The sequence below is a fragment of the Melospiza melodia genome, chromosome 9 (assembly GCF_035770615.1).
Source record: "Melospiza melodia melodia isolate bMelMel2 chromosome 9, bMelMel2.pri, whole genome shotgun sequence".
NCBI lineage: Eukaryota > Metazoa > Chordata > Aves > Passeriformes > Passerellidae > Melospiza > Melospiza melodia.
In genome coordinates, this window is record NC_086202.1 from 10,165,731 (window position 1) to 10,182,898 (window position 17,168).

At 49.9% G+C, this 17,168-nt stretch overlaps 1 protein-coding gene across 2 annotated transcripts in view; it reads right to left on the bottom strand.

The window, feature by feature from the left end:
• Positions 1 to 16,164, bottom strand: part of MXI1 (MAX interactor 1, dimerization protein) — a 54,850-nt gene extending 38,686 nt beyond the window's left edge. Inside the window, exons 1-2 of one of the 2 annotated variants that reach the window (XM_063163222.1) lie at positions 15,969 to 16,164; positions 5,377 to 5,509 (exon numbers count right to left, since the gene is read on the bottom strand). In XM_063163222.1, the coding sequence (XP_063019292.1) occupies positions 5,377 to 5,509; positions 15,969 to 16,164 (329 nt within the window). Of the gene's footprint in view, positions 1 to 5,376; positions 5,510 to 6,226; positions 6,556 to 15,968 lie in introns of those variants that run through there. The other variant, XM_063163223.1, reaches the window with a different exon arrangement.
• Between the last annotated feature and the right edge of the window lie 1,004 nt (positions 16,165 to 17,168).

Consider the following 17,168-nt stretch of genomic DNA (forward strand, 5'->3'; position numbering starts at 1 on the left):
CCACAAAGACACTGGGATTTGAATATGGGGTGAATATTTGCCTCTTGTGCATGGACCACTAATCCAGCTTCCCAGCCCAACATTTATACTGTCATTATCCTTTCTCAAAAAGAAGTCCTGCACATATCTCACTACACTCAATACTGCTGGCCAGTCTCCCTCAATATTTCTAAGAGAAAAGCAATCCTTAACAGCTTCATTCAGCTTCCCTTTCTTGGAAATTTAACCAGCACATTCAGGTATACCCTCTACTGGGAGGCAAGATCCTGACTCCAAGTATGTCCAGACAAAATTTCAAGAGCAAGATGAAGCTTCCAGATACTAATCACACTGCTTGTGCATGATCAAAATGAAGCATAACTCAAAACATGGCACAGCAGATCTCACACATTCTCTGTTTTACATGTGTGGATTGTACTCTATAAAGCAAAGCCAGGTCCTGAGCCATGAACAGAGCTTCACTACAAGGCACTACAAGGTTTGAGGCAGAAAGCATCCCCCCCATATTACACAAGGGCCAGATTCTAACCCACCTACACACAGCGAGTCAAAACTCAACTCCCACTAGCTGCGGAGTGAGGCGTGATCCAGTGCAAGAGGACTAAAAAAAAAAACCCAAAAAACTCACAAGCAAATAAACAAAGTATCATCCAGAAACAAGTAGCAACTATAGAGCCTAGGAAGCAGGAAAGCTGTGGACAAAAGTCTCAGACACCAGGTCTCTGGGACATGAAGATAGGGGTGGGGGCTTTGCGCAGAAAAATAGATCAACAAGAGCTGACACAGCAATTTGCTCTTTCAGGAATTCCTTACACAAGACAGGCAAACCACTCAGCCACCTGCACACCCTCTCTCCCAATAAAATCATAATTACAGCACTGTCCTAACTCCAGAGGCTCCAGGAAGGACTGAAAATTGCCAGGTACTCAGTCAGCAGCACGATGTGGGGGGAGGAGGGTGGAAACCTCCTTTGACAGAAAAGATAAAACATTGAAACTGTGCAATGTTCACCAACCCCCCTACTCCTCCCCTGCACAGTGAGGTGCAGCTGCACAGCACTGCTGCTGTGGTACATCAGCTTGCTTGTGCACCAGACACCCAAGGCTGACCTGCAGATTCACCTGCAGCCACACCCTTTGAGCTTCTGCACCCATGTTTGTGAACCTTTGCCACATTAAGCCCTCACCTAAGGCACACAGAGTACCTAATGCACAGCTACACACCCACCCCACAGTCCTTGCTCTGGGACACTGTGAGCAAAGCAAGCTCAAAGCCAAGCATACCTGAGGGTTTCAGCAGTGAAGTCCCCATGTGGACCCCCAGGAGAGAACTTCAAAGGATATGAGAGGTGAAGGCCTACAGAGAAGTTCAGCACAAGACCAAGTGATGGGATTTAGAAGTGGAAAAAAAGTTTTATATGGGTAGATGAGAGTGCAACAACAGAGAAAATGAGGAGCTGCACCAGCAGAACAGCCAGAAGGGCAAAGAAACCCAGACACCCAGATTTCCAAGATAACATGCCCAAAATGCCTCACCATACTCATCACAGCTGCTGACTCCAAGCTCTGCAAGCAACCTGCTACCAGACTGTAGGTGTATGAAAGGCCCTTGGGAGGCAGTGCCAGACACAAGGGAGGATAATGGGAAGAGAGGAAAATGAAAAGAAAAAGAAACTGGACAGAGATCAAACCCTCCCCCATGGAACTGAGCAATAGATTATTTGAGAGCCCTTAACAACATGGGTCTCCTGGGAGAGCTGAGGGCTCCCAGTGCTGCTGGGAGGATGCTTGGTATTTCCCCAGGATTAGACCAAAAAACAACAGGCTTTCTACATGCCTGAGAGCCTAAATAACAACAAAACACAAATGACAATCTAATATTGTAACGCAATTTCAGATTTCCTTATAAATCTTAACTTCATTAAATTGACGGCATTATCGGGGAAAAATAATTTAGCAACCCTACTGTTTATTTTATTTCCTGCTGACACAATGATTTAATTGATTAAAAAGTCTTCTCAATTATTTTCCAAAATGTAGAAATATCAAGCCAGGCTAATCCTAAGTAAATATAATGAACCTTTCAAATAATTGAGTCTATTAGAACTGCACATGTAGGGTCCGTGGCAGCAGTTTCCAGTGACATTGAGTGCAAGTTAATGTACCCACAGAACTTCACCCCCAGCACACACTACTTCACTTCTCTAGCAGTGTTTTAGAAACTCAGGTTCTGCCCCAGAAACCCCTTCTGAAAAAAGTAATGTTAAATAAGTGATACGACATGCTGTAACAAACTGCTGTTCATTTTCCAACCCCTCCCAAAAATCAGAAGATAATTTTGTCAAGAGCAAATTTAAGGAGGCAATATTCAATTCAAATGTAACACATGTTGGCTAACTTCAGTTTTCGATTTGCTTGGGTTTTTTGCTTTTATTTATGTGTTAAGTTGGATTTAAAAAAAAAAAGTTTCCCTTGTCTATTATAAACACCAAGTAACAATGACTGTGATTCTCCAATTATTTTCTGCAGGTGGGTAATTTCCCATACCAAAATATCTCCAACTAAAGCAAAACTGTATTTTTAAATAAGTTCATGTTTTAACTCAAACTGACTATATCTTTAAAACATGTGCACAAAACACTGCACATTCATGTAGATAATGATTGCAGAGGGAAGCCCTCTGCAGCAATCTCCATGCTGTTGGTTGCACAACAGAGACAAGCAAAGGAAAAGAGAACCTGAGCCTCAACATCCTTCCTTAAAATTGCATCACAAGAATTAGAAACTATGAAGCAATTTTTTTCCTCTTATCTGCACACCCCTATTTGGGGTAGAAAAGAATTATTTTGTTGAGATTGCGAGATCACCATAGCTCTGTAAGAATAAGAATTGCTCCACCACTGCCATCCAGAACTGGGCTGTCTGCTCCTCAGAACTTTCTGGGTGTTTGTGCAATGACAGCACAGAGCCTGTTGGGAGGAAATAGCTGTCATGTCTGGGCTGCAAATGCTGAAGGGAAATACTTGGAATTAAAATATTAATCAAACAAGCAGCCAAGCTTCATAAATACCCAGCACCACAAAATCATGGATTATTTGGTTCAATAAAGACCACCAACAATGTACACGTGCCAATTTGTAAAAGAATGTGTAAAAGTGTATAAATAAAAAAAAGGAAAACATTGTCACTTTCCCAAGGTTGCCTGAGAGACATTTTTACAGGAGGTTGTTTTATTACAAGATCTGCATGAGATCTAAATGCATTATTTCTCTACACCAATGAAACATTTTGAGACAAAAGCAATCTAAGAAAATCTCTTGTCCACACATGAAATGTAAGTTTTGTTCCTCATCAAGGACTTGATATTTAATTCAAAGTCCATTCCAACTCCACCAGACAGAACTTACTGAATTGCCCCTTTGATTTTAATAGGAAGAGATGATACAGAGCCTTCCTTAAACAAGGCTGATGCTATACTCAGCATCACACAAAAGACACTGCAGTGAATTTGGAGGCACCCTAAACTTCACAGTTGTCACTTCCCGGCACTTCAGCCATCTGGAAGGCCTGCCATCTCCTACAGCAAGTGCAAGCTGCTACGACTTGTGCTAAAAGAAACTTCCATTTCCAACTGTGCATGTAAGGTCTGAGCTCCCCAAAAGACCCACACTGGTCCCTGCCTGGAGCAGACCTGACACTGGTCACTCCCTGAGGCTGGAACAAGCACAGGAGGAAACACTCTGGGTAACAACGCTCTCACTCTAAAGATTCAATCTGGCCTCAGTATTCTTTGTATAAAGAAGGTTTAAGAAAGACTAGAAAGTACCTCTTCTGCTTCTCTGCTGCCTTTCCCCCCACAGGAACATATTCAGCCTGTCAGCTCCAGGGCCCAGTGGGCTGGTGTCAGCACAGAGCTGCCCCAGGAGAGCTGTGCCTGGAGCTCTGTGCTGGCAGGGCCTGCTGAGCACCCTGGCCCCAGGGACTGGGAGTGCTCTGCATCCCTCTCCAGCCTACAGGCTGCTGGATTCAGTGCTAAGGAGTTCCTGAGGGGGGTGTGCTTCCAGCCCTCCTCTGGAGAAGGGCAGGTTGCCATGACAAAGGCCTTTGAGACAAAGAGGTGTGGGATGGAAAAATAGTATGTGGGAAACCTAGAGAGAAAAATACCGACCTCAATTCAGCATTTGCCACCATTTTCCAACACAAAGTCACAGGACTGGGGGCTTTGGTTCACAGTAAACAGCAAAGAGCTACAAATGCCCTCAAATTAGGAGAGGCTGGATGAAGCAGAGAAGCAAATACAAACATTGAACAGACAAAGAGCTCAAGATATGCTGATCCTGATGAAGAAAACTTCCCCACAGCAAGGTGTCCTAACATTGCTTCAAACAACCTTTATTATCAAATGCTGCCGAAGCAGAATCACTGCAAGCAAAGGCACCTTCCCCTTAGGCCTTTACAGGTCCTTCCCAATGGCCTTAAGAAAGCCTTAATCACCTGAGCCACCTGCCACCATTTTATGGATTGCACAGGCCTTGCTGCAGTAAAAGCAAGCTTGCAAATGCCTTTTCAAAGGCATACTCTATGTTTCTAAAGTTTCTCTACCCCAGAAGGTCTCAACAAGGTCTGAACAAACCTACAGAAGGTAGCAAACAAAAATAAAAAGAACAGAAATGAGAGGGAAGAGGCAAATGCAACCACAGCATCAGGCAATAGGCTTAATCCTATTGTCTCTTCTAGTTTTAAGAAACCAAAAACATGCCATTGTATAATAAGAAAAGTGTCAAAAATATGGAGTTCTACAATTACCAAGCTATCAAAAGCTGGGAAATCCCACTGCCCTGAAAGGCAGACTGAAACACAGCTTTGTTTTCCTGAACTGAATTTTTAACATGTTGTACATTACAGTCAGTCATCTCCCTCTCTCCCATTTGTTGTAGGGGATCCATTTCAAAACATTTCCTTGCTTCAAATCATGCCTGTCATTACAATCCCAAAGCACCCAGGCTGCACATGCACTATCCCTTAAAAGCAGTGATTTCTGGGTTGCAAAGGCATCAGCTGTATATAATGGGAATAGCTATTGCCTACCTTCTCCCTAAACCTTATGAACAGATCTCCCTATTCCCCTTCCCTCTGCAGCATCTGAGACTTGGCATGGTGTCAGCTGGCAGCGCCACTTCAGATCCAGCTCCCCTGTGTCCCCCTCTACTTCCAGCGCTGTAGATCCAGAATGGACGCTGCACCTGTGTGCCCCAGCTCTGAATCCCTCTAGCTGTTCACATTCTCTTCCCATTTTTCCAAGAGAGGAAATTTCTCCCCACTGCCTCCAGCTTTGTTCTGCAGCTGTGAGCCCCAGGCAGCCCTGCCCACACTGTACCTGGTGGCAATGCTGGCAATGCTGCCACTGCCGCTGTATTTCCGTGCCCGGCTCAGCCTCCGCGTGGGCTTTGGGTCTTGTAGTCCAGGGCTTGGGACTGAGGGGAAGGTCGAGGCATAGCCGTGCTCACACTCTGCAAGAGAATCAACAGGCAAGGCATTAATAACAAAAACCAACGACCAAAAAAAAAAAAATATATAGAAAAAGGAGAGAAAAAAATAAAAAAGGAAAAAAATAAAGAAGTCAGCAGGCAGGCCTCACCACTAACCTGCTGGCCTAGCTGGGGAGGCCCTTAATCACAACAGCTCAGGGAAATGACTGAGGATATATATTCATTTCACAGGGAAGTGACTGGGGCTGGAGAAAAGGGAGGAAGGGAAGTATAAAGTCTCTGCCAACCCTGGAGGAAGGTCAACACCACTCAAACATTGAAAATATAAAAAAAAACAAAACAAGACAGTCTAGAGAGTGCCTCATCTTCCTCCTCCTGCCCAACCTATCTGAACCAGGCAAACCAGATATATTTCACCGTGATACTGACGTGTCTGCTGAGCCAGAGCCACCCATCACCATCCCTCCTGCCCAGTGGAAAACTTTCACACCAAATACCCCCTTTTCCTCCCAGAAACCACATCCACGTCAACCTCCCCCACTCTGCAAAAACATTCCACCTCATCCACCACCTTCAGGAGGGCTCATCAGCCCTATCCTTCATTCAGCTGGGGATTCACCACCGTCCCGCCAGCAAACACCGGCTCTGATCCCTTCTCGGGGTCACTGTCGCCCCTCGGTGGGGATCTGACCCCAGCCCCGTTCCCCTCACGGAGGGCACCCATCCTCCCCCCATTACCTCTCTCCCTTCGCTCCAGATACTCGGCCGCCTCCAGCAGCCGCTGGATGTTGATCATCTGGACCCGCTCCATGGCCGGGGGGCTCCGCAGCCCCGGGCCGCCCTCCGCCCCCACGCTCCCGGTTCCCCCGCTGGACACGGGGGCGGCTGCGGCGGGGAGGCGCTGGGGATCGCCGTCTCTGCCCAGTGCCCGGGCCTCGTCACACCGTGCCGGGGGCGGCTCTCCTGGGAGGGCGAGGGGCGGCAAGGGAACACGCCGGAGGAAATGCCGGAGGAAGGAGCCGCTCCGGGATGCTCCCGCCGGGGAGCGGCGAGCGCTTATTCCTGCCCCAGCCCCGTCCCCAGCGCTGCCCCCGCGGCCAGCCCCGATGCGCCCCCGCGCCGGGCCCTGCCAGGATCCAGCCCCGGCCCCCTCGGCCCGGCAGCCCCGCGGCGGGACCGGCCCCTCCGGCCGCCGCCCCGCCCGCCGCCTCGCAGCACTTTGTTTACCTCTGCCCGGCGCTCACGGGCGGGCGGAGCGGAGCGGAGCGGGGCGGGCTGGGAAATGCAGTTCCCGGGAGCACCGAGGCACGGCCGGAGCGTGTGGGGGCAGCTCCCGGGGCAGTGGCTGCGTGTCCCCGCGCCTGAGGGGATGGCTCCGGGCCCACCCAGACCCTGAGGTGGTGGTCGTGGTGGTCAGGTCACAGAATCACTGAGTGGGTCACGCTGGGAGGGACCACGGTGGGTCAGCTCCCAGCTAAGGAGGGTCACTCCAGAGCACAGTGTGCAGGATTGCATCCAGATGGCTCTGGAATATCTCCAGTGAGAGACACTCCACAGCCTCTCTGGGCAACCTGTGCCAGTCTCAGTTACCTGCACAGCTCCTCATATTCAGGTGGGACTGCTGTGTATCAGCATCTGCCCCTTGCCACTTGTCCCATTGCTGGGCACCACCACAAAGAACCCAGTCCAACCTCTGACACTTCCCTTCCAACAGACAGACATTAATAAAATCCCCTCTCAGACATCTCTTCTTGAGGCTGAGCAGGCCCAGCTCCCTCAGCCTTTTAAGAGAGACGCTCCAGTCCCCAGATCAACTCCGCAGCCCTCCAGTGCACCTGCTCCGTGTCTCCCTTGAGCTGAGAAGCCCAGGGCCGGACACAGCACCCACCCCAGGTGAGGGCTCCGTGCCCACCCACATGGAACTGGCAGGGCTGTGGCAAGGACAAAGCTGAGAGCCTACAAAAGACAAAGCCACAGCCACAATGTGGAAACTTTCCACATCTCACCTGTGGAGATGGAACTCCTGGAATTCCCACCTGGAGTGACTGATAGATTGTTTTTCATAGGAGGTTAAGGAGCAAGGCCCATTTTTCAATGTGCACAGATTATTTAAGAGCATAGACAAGAGATACCACAGACAGCAAATTCACTATACTTGAAGTGGTACATTAACAAGGCACAACAGTGATCATCTCAACATTTTAACAAATGCCTTCAGTATGATCACTCTTTCCAGAATTTTAATAATGTATTTACATCCTTATTTTCATGTAGGTACAAACCCTTGGATCACTTCTATCACCCTGAATTTTACCAAACTCAGTATTAGCTGGAATGGAGCTTAAAAACCTGGTAACATAGAATTGTATTATACCAACCTCTAAAATATTTATCTTACTTGAAAAGGATGCACTCAGAAAACATTCAAGATCACAATAAGAACATTCATAGTAAATATCTGAATCTCCAACTGATTCTGACTTAGAATACCCCAAGGACTGTTTTGTAGTTCTGACTGGGATATTTTCTGAACCTTTAGGCCATGACTGGTTACATTTGCAAACATTCCTCCATCACAACAGGAGACAGAAAAGTACCTTGAAAAAAATCCCAAAAAAGCAGAAATTCTCAATCAATGGCTTATGTCTGGTAGCAAAGGCTTTAGGCAGAGCACAAAGTATCAGGAGACTTGTGATGCAGTTGCAAGAGTCGGCAGCACTCAACTAGAGAAGAGCTGAAAAAAGTGGATTCAGGGTAGCTAACTTTTCTCTACACATAATTTGCTGATCCACCATTTCTGAGGTTTCCTCAGAAAACTGCAGGCTTGCAGCTGATGGAGGTAAAAATAATACCACTATTCAGTTCTTACACAGACCTTTTCATCTCCAGATCTCTAGGGGTTGATTTGTTTTGTTTCTCTTAAGGTGACATAGCTGAAAAATAAAGGAAGCTGGGACACCTCCAGGGACATCCCTTCCTCATTCTGGGAAAGACAGTCCCAGCCCTTGCTTGGAAAGGAGAACTCAGGGAATGAAACATTCTCTCTCCCCACCTCATATTTCTACACTGGAAACTGCCCATAGAGGAGACTGTTAAAAGCACAGAAGGAAAATTCCAAATTTGGGCAGTGTCAAGGACTACTCATAAGATCCTGGATTAAGGAAAAGGACACAGGTGCACAGACATCTCCACAACAGAGAGGTTAACACAAGAGCATTTCTGGGCTCTAACTGAGCTTCCTTTAACCTACTTCCAAAACCAGAGAGCCATTTGCTTCTCAGGATTAGCAACACTAAACACTAAAAAACCCAAACCCTGCAACTCCAACCCCCCAAACTCACTGCAAAACAGGCCCTTAGCAGACCCACTGCCATTAGCTTTTCTGATGGCACATTGGGAGATACGTGGTGCCACTCTAGGGGTTAAATGGGAAACCCATGGCTGGAAAATGAAGGGGTAGGTTAGGAGCATATCAGAGAGTCAGCCTCATGAAGGTAAAGCTCAATATACAAAACAAGAGAGGAGGAAGGAGGGGAATCCTGATACACATGGTGAATTAAATCAGCCTAGAAATAAGTAACAGCAGGATCAGTTCTGTGTGAAATGATGTAGGACAAGCTCTTGCATTTACACTTCAGCTCAGCTTCCAAGTCTTTGTTTCTGAAGTAAACAATGTAAATTAGAAAAAAAAATCTGTGTGAAACAAAGACAAATTTGGAAATAAACTGTGGGACATTTCCCCAAAGAAGGAGCCCTAGAGAAGAGGCAAGTAACTATGGAGCCCCAGCAGATCTGTAAAATCTTGCAATTGCCATCCCAAGTGCTCGTGTGGGCAGGTCAGCCTGCAAAATGCCAGAGTGTGACAGAAACAAAAGTGGGTGGAAAGTAAATAGCACGAAGAGGCCCAATGCCACTCAACTGCTGACCAAAAAGCCCCCAAAGTCAAATTTTAAATGTGGTTGAGCAATCCACAGGCAACACTGGGGAGGGGCTAAGGGAAGAGTATTTTAGGGGAGAATGAGATCATTTAATTTAGTGGCTCCGAATGATCTGTAAGTACAGTTTTCTGATTATAAGTGCTTGCTGCTGGCATCCCTTCTGGCAGCTGTGATTCACTTTCATTGTGTGTTCTGCTGCTTCGCCCTTTAGAAAGGGGCTTTTTACATTTTATTAAATGGCACTTCGGCAACCCTCCATTTCCAGCCTTAATAATGGATTTGTTAATCTCCCTGATAGCCTTTCCCTCCTCCTTAGCAATAATTTAAATATCCAAGAAGAAATCTGCAGTGCAGAAATCAATTAATATTTACATCTGAAATGCTGCTGTACTATTTTCATCAAGTATAACAGATGTGATCTGTTTTTTATCAACATCGCCATCACCTACATTAAACTAGCAACTTCCATCAGGGAAATTTTCTAAGAGCTTTCCAAAAGTAATGCTTTAAGCTTCTCAAACCCAAAATTACTTCAGCTATTTTCTTTCCACTCGACAGGAAGGGAAACTGAGGTGTAAGCAGCATAATTACTCACAAGAAGACACACCCTAAGTCAGAGGTGGAACAGGAACACGTCTCACAAATCAAGATGCCCAGCCCTCTGCTTTGAACACAAACCTTAGAAATAGCACAATGCTTTGCAACGTGGAAGTTATTTTCAATAAGGGCAATCCCTTTGGCTAAGCTGCCTTGTTTTTCATTCTGTGTTTGGCTTTTGCTAAAATCCTCCTGTTCCCAACCATTTGCATTTTCTAGGAGAAACATTAAAATGGCAACAGCCATAAGTGCTTCCTTTGCCCACCTTCACACAAACCCTCCAAACTCTTAATATTGTTTTCAAATCCTTGAAATCTAACACTTGTGTAATCAAAGCATGAACAGAGGTCCCTGGTGGGAACCATTTTCTGGCACTCTCAAAAGATTCAGTGATTCCCCAAATTTCTGGGAACAGCAGATCCATACCACTCCTGTTTCTCTAGTGAGGGGAACAACATCTGAACAACATAATCAGCACACACTGTAACAAACAGGTCTCTATTCTCGTAGTCATGACTGTAATAGCTCAGAATTGCAGGACTTGAAGCAGCAGACTGGAGCACAACCCAAGTCCCACCTACTCAACTCCTTCCAAGGCTTGCAATACCTTCACCAAGGGACCTACAAGTGCCTACAGGACATGGCCTCATTTCTCATCCAGGAGGTTCACTCTTTTGCAAGGCACCAGATAATCCATTTCAGCACTCCCACTGGTACCTGGAACCCATCCACCACTGAGGACAGACATTCCTCAGAACCAAACCTCTGGGATACCCAAGAGTTTGAACAGGAATCAAGTGCACGCTTTGATTCAAAGACTAAGCTCTGCCAAACAATAAGATAAAAGCCACAGATCTATTGGCTCTTCGGGTCACTTGTTCCTTCTCTCCAGGAGATGTGCTCTGTTTTCAGCCCTGTGCTGTGCCCAAATTTATACTGAGTCAGTGACTTACTCTATAACTTTGATTAAGTCACTTAACTGATCCAGCTGCAAAATTAAAAGGAATTTCCACAAGAAAAAATATACAGAGTCCTTCAGCTAAATAACAAGAAAGTAGGGTTCTTCAGAATGTGCTTCATTTCTGGCTCTCAGGATGCTCTGCTGACAAGGGATGTGATCAGTTCTCAGCAGTGCTTCCAGCACAGTTCCATGGTTCTACCTCTGCCCTATCATTTCTCCTGCTGTGGCTTCCTTCTGAATTCTATGCTGAGGTCCAAACAGCATGAGTCAAAACACCCCAACCTGGAAGTGGCTAACACATGAATCACTGTGGCCAGGTCATGAACCAGGAGGAATGAAAGGGGTTTACTGTGAGTTGGATGAAAAATATATAAATAAAGGGGTCCCACACTGCTCTATATATCACATCACCATGAGATCCAAGGCCATCTACACTGACCTTGAGCCACTTGGTCAGCTCTCATTGATATAATGGGAGCTCTGCATGCAGACCAAAGGCAGTCTCAGCTTCTTCTGCCCTCAGCTAATTACAGGTTTCTGACATTTCTTTGGTTTGTCAGAAAAAGACCCTAAACAGTACACAAACAATGGAAGGAGCCACATGATGAAGATACTGTTAATTCATCCCCAAGGCTCAGTTGTCTTCTCCCTCAGAGAGAATTATTCAGGAGCAAAGGACAAATCTAAGATCATCCATTTGTTATTCCTGGTCAGAAGATCAATAAACATAGCCAGCACTTGAAGAAGACCTAGCTGTCTCCTGCGAGGGGCAAGGCCCACTGTCCTATGCATGCACACCTCTATTAGACTGGTGAACTTGTCACCCCTGTTACAGAGACTTGATTGCCTTCATGCTTTTGGAAGAGGATATGGCAACACAGGTCTGTATCTGTAGTGAGATCAGAATGTATTACACACCATGCCTATTACAGATAAGTCATCGTATCCGAAGGATTCATCACATGTTTGTGCAACTCCTACTGACAAAAACATGAGTCCACACACACAAAGGGGGTGCCTGGCACAATACTAAACCTCACCTGAGTTTACTCCAGGTCCCTTTAAAAACATTCCAACTGCTACAGATTTCAGCCCTGTTTATTCATGAAGTGGCATTTGCAGAGGTTACAGATGTATCAACAGAGCTGCCCTCAGCACAACTTTCCTCTCTGAAAACAGCCACTGTAACTTTCTTCGTGCCACATTTCTATTATTTGGATACCAAGCTTAAATTTCTAGAAACAGGTCATTTGGAAACCTGTACATGTCAGTTAGCAAGGTGTGTTGGGATTGGGTTTTGTGGTCTCACCATGAGAACTGCAGCAAGCAGGCAGGCAGCACTGTTATTCACTCCCCGAGGCTCAACTGGAAAAACAATTCAGTTATATTTCAGCAGCTAAAATACTCCAGCTTACCCAAGGAGTCTGATAAGAGGATTCTAACCCTCCCTGTCACCATACTGTAACACAGGTCATTTTTATTCTAATATTTTAAAATATAAGTGAATAAGGGTGTTGCTGAGAGGCCACTCCTGAACATTGCCTCCCCCTGCCATAGCCCTGACAGTATATCCTACCCTGCTCCATGGCTTGTGGTTCTGTTTCCACACCACCCAGCCAACCCACGGCCCCTCAGCTATTATTCATGGCCACAACGATAGGATGTGGGACCTATAAATGTAAATCATCATCATCTCCATATTTCTGCCTGGGCTTCAGGCAGGTAGGAAATTCCTGCCTTATCTCAAGTCCTGCCCTAGACCTGGAAGGCTCTGCTGTCTGCCTTGTACCACTGACCTGCAGACAAGGGTAGGTGTGTTTTGGAGGCTGAAAACTTCCTTGTAGCTGCTCCTCTATCACCAGAAGGCGTGACATGCACATCTGGGATATCCAAGCATTTGGACCCACAAGAGAAGAGGTTGTGTCCACCTCTCAGGGGGCCCTTCTACCAAACAGCATCTGCTCCTGCTGAGGACGCTGTTTTGAGAAGGTGAATAACATGGCACAGCCACCAAAGGCTTGGAAGAATGAATGAGGGCACTGAGTGTTGTTTATCAGAAACCATAAAACTATGAGGAAAAACCACTTGAGCTCTCAGAGCCTTAACAGCCCTTCCTTAAATTCCTTCCTATGGTTACTGAAGCTCTTCAGTTTCCATACCACTGTGATGCTGATCCCAACCAGCTTTACCCAGCTCTGTCCTGTCACCCATCCTGGCCAGGAAGAGACAAACATCCACCTGTCACCTCTGTTTTTTCAAGACTGTTTCCTTGGGGCAGGGCACTGTCACTCCCCTGCATGTACAGCACCTGGCACAACAGGGCTGTGACTCAGCCACCTTCCTGATGGGAGTAACACCAAAATAGCTCATTACACCCTTTGTAACACCATGGTCAAGTGACCTGGGCATCCTGCAGGAAGCAGGCAAGCTTCTGAGTCTGGCAGTCTCCAGCAACTGAGTCTGGCAGTCTCCATCACCAAACTCTTTTGAGCTGCCCCCTCTATTATTGTGAATTGTGATTTCAGAGACTGTAATGAGGAGTGACCATTAGCAACATCTCTGCCAGGCTGCCAGCACTGGGTGCACTGAGGAATCACCCCTGCCCTGGCAGAGGAAAGGGCACAGCATTCTCTTGGTGCAATAACCTGAGCTCTGCATGCAAATCCCTTCCCAGAAAGGAGATGTATATACATTAGGGTACAACGCTCCCGCTTCTGCAGCTGTTCCTTAGTTTAGATAGGGCCAGTAAGGCTCAGAGATTGTTTTCCAATCCCAGCAGCATTTTTCTTTGTTTGGGAGCAACACGTAAAAGCTGCCTGGTTTATGACAGTCACGTTCTGAACAGCACGTTCACCAGCTGAACCTTTGGTTAAATGGGACTTTTCACCCTAAAATGTCCTGATTGCACATTAAAATACTGAAAGGTTTTGCAGAATTTCCTAATAAAAGTGATGATTTTCAACATTATGACCTCAACAATTACTAGTGAAAGCTTCCGTGAAAACAAGTGCTCAGGAATGGAGTTGTTTAGATGCAAACACCTCTTTTAAAAACCTAGCAATAAAAAATCCTGTATCCTGCAGTCCTAGTCATTTTCCAGTTCCAAACAAGGAACCGTGTAAAATGATGCATTTTTAAATGGAGCGTGTAAAAGATCAGATACTATCCATCTCAACGGCAAAGAGAATTCTATCTCCCCCCACCCTGAAAAAAAGCCATGATTTTGACAGTTCCCCTTCACAATAAGAGCACTCCTTGAGAAAAAAAACAGACCTAAAGCAGCGGTCTGACACTCAGTTTCCAAACCAGGGATGCTGCTGTTTTCACACGCAAACCCAGTTCTTGCTGGTGTCTCCTGTCATTTCCCTGCTCGCAGCTGCTGCTCACGGCGCAGCTCAGCTCCTCAGACGCTTGGCTTTGCAGATTCATTACGAAACAACAATTAGCACGTGAGAGAAAAAAAAAAAATCCCACCCTAATATTAACTCAACTTTCCAAAACAGAAGAGCAGCCTGGATTTGTTCTGGGCGAGCAAAGAACAAGGGCTGCTGGCTGCAGCTTTAGCGGCAGAGCGGCTCCTCCGCAGTGGGATCCCTTTCCCTGGGAGCCTGCGGGCACGCAGCTTTTCCCGCAGAACAAGGGCACCCTGTACCGGCACCTGCTCGGGACCTGCAGCTGCCACGGGGGCGAACGGCGAGGAGAGGGCGATGGAGCGATGGAGACGCGTGGCGAGGCACTGCCGATGCCTTTGTAAAGTTAAACGGAAAACAAAACGCAGCACATGCTCCTCGGAGGAAAAAAAGGGGGGAGGGGGGGAAAACCCCAAACATGAAAGCGAGGAGGACAGAGAAATTAAAAAAAAAGAAAAAAAAAGTAGAATAATAAAAAAAAAGTAGAAAATTTAAAAAAAAAAAAATTAAAAAGGCTATAACAAAGAGTAACAGAGAAACCCGAGGAAAACAAGGGCAAAGCGCCGGTGGCGGAGCGGAGCCCGGGGCTCCCTGCGAGGTGTCCGTGTGACAGCCCCGGGCCCGCAGGTCCCGGAGCCCCCGAGCCGAACCCCCCGGCCGAGCCCCCCCGGCCCCGCGCCCCCCCGGCCCGCTCGGCAACGCGTGACGTCACACGGGGGACCCCGGCGCCGCGCATTGGCGGAGCGGGAGGGGAGGCCCCGCCCCCGGGAGGCGGCGGCCAATGAACGCGGCGCGCTGGCTCCATGTGCGAACCATGTGTCCGCCCGCGGGGCGGGGCGCGCCGGGCGCAGCGCCGCTGGAGCGCGCTCCGCCACCGCGCGGGGTCCGCGGCCGCGCTCCGCCGCGGGCCACGGCCGCCCCTTTGTTCCCGAAGCGCTTCTGCCTCGCGGTGCCGCCGTCCCTCGCGGCTCGCCTGCCCGCTCGGGACACCGCTCCGCGGGGCAAAGCCGCGGGCTACGCGCACCCTCCGCGCCCGCGGAGCAGGAGGCTAGCGGCGCTGCTGGCCACCGCCCCGCACCGGACGCTTGCCCTGCCCTGCACTGCACTGCTCTGCCCTGCCCTCTCCTCCCCGCCGGCTACCTGGCGAGCGCTGCCACTTGCCTACGTGACTCTGCCCATGCCCCGGCGGGGGGAGCGGGGACGTGTCATCGCCTCCTCCCCCGCCGCTCCGGCTCCGCCACCGGCTCTGGCTCCGCGCGGGGCCCACCGCCCCCCCGGCCCCTCTCGGTGCCGCTCCGAGCCCGCTCTCCCCGAGAACCAGAGATGCGCCCCCCCTCCCCGCGCCGTCCCGCTCCGCTCTCCATCCCAAACTTTCCCCCGGGCCCGGTCTCCCCAGTGGCGGCGGGGGTCGCACGCACGGCTCTGCCGCGGGGGGTGCAGGCCGGCCCCGGCGCCCTTTGTCACTGCGTCGCCGGCCCCTGCAGGCAGCCGAAAGTTTGGGTTATTTTCCTTACTCCCCTTGACCGCCCCGCAGTCACGCACACGCGCGGCCACGGCCGCCAGCCCGCACTTACTTTTATTCTCCTTCTCGATCCGCTCCAGGTAGCTGGCGGCCTCCAGGAGCACCTGCACGTTGTAGAGGAAGGTGTCCATGCCCGCCGCGGGGCTCGTGTTGCAGATGTCCCCAAGGGGGCACCGGGCCCCGCCGGCCGCCCCTGCGCTCCGCGGCTCGCTCCGCGGCTCCCTCCGCGGCCGGCCGCGCTTCCCCATGCCCCGCCGCCTCTCCGTGCTGCGCTGCCTCCGTCCGTCCGTCCGTCCGTCCGTCTGCCGGCGAGCCCGGCGGCCGCCGCGGTCCCAGCGCTGCCGCCGCCCGCCCCGCCGCTGTGTCGCCCCACGGGCCGCCGCCGTCCCGCCCCCCCCGCGCCCCGGCGGGGCGGCCCGGCCCGGCCGCGCCTGCGGAGTGCGAGCGCCGGCGGCTGCGCGGCGCCCGGCGCGGGGGGGCGGCCGGCGGGGCAGGGCCGGGCCGGGCCGGGACCGGCGGGTCAGCAGCGCCGGGATGTGTCACAGCGCCGCGGGGGGAACGACCGCTCGGAAAGGGGCGCCGGCGGCGGTGGCACCGTGCCCCGGGGATGGTGGCACTGGTGGGGGCCCAGCTGCACCCGCCCCCAGGACGCGGAGGCGCAGCCAAGCCTGCCCTGCCTCTTGTCACCCCGTGTCACCTCCCGCCACTGCCCCAGGGTCTGTCCCTGGTCAGGGACCCAGCGTGACAGGCGGACTGGGGAGCCCATGCTGCGCCCAGTGCTGGGGGCGATGGGGCCAGCACTGCCCCGAACTCCAAAGGGGCCCCTCGGCACGAAGCACTAGCATTAAACCTAATGTCACGTTACTCCTCTGTTATGCAGTGTCCCCCAGAAAGCTCTCTCTGGGTGCAGACTCTAAAAGCAATTAATAAATTATTTTTTTCCAAAGTAAATCGAAGGCGGAGAGCAGGCAAGGGATGCACCAGCCTCCCTCACCCCCTCCATACCCATCCCTGCAGACGTGGGTCAGGGCCGGGCACACTACAGCTTGTTTTGCCCTTGTTTTGCAGTCAGGGAGGTGAGAAAGAGCAGCTGCGCCCCGAGGAGAGAGTGCAGGACCTGACCCAGACTGAGGAGAAGGGCAAGGATTGGCACTTCCAGGAGTCATTTGCAATCTCGGGTCCATGAATTTTGAGGGGGTATGCGGAGTGGACTCCACGAGCACCAGGCTGGCCGCAAGTGACCTCCAGCACC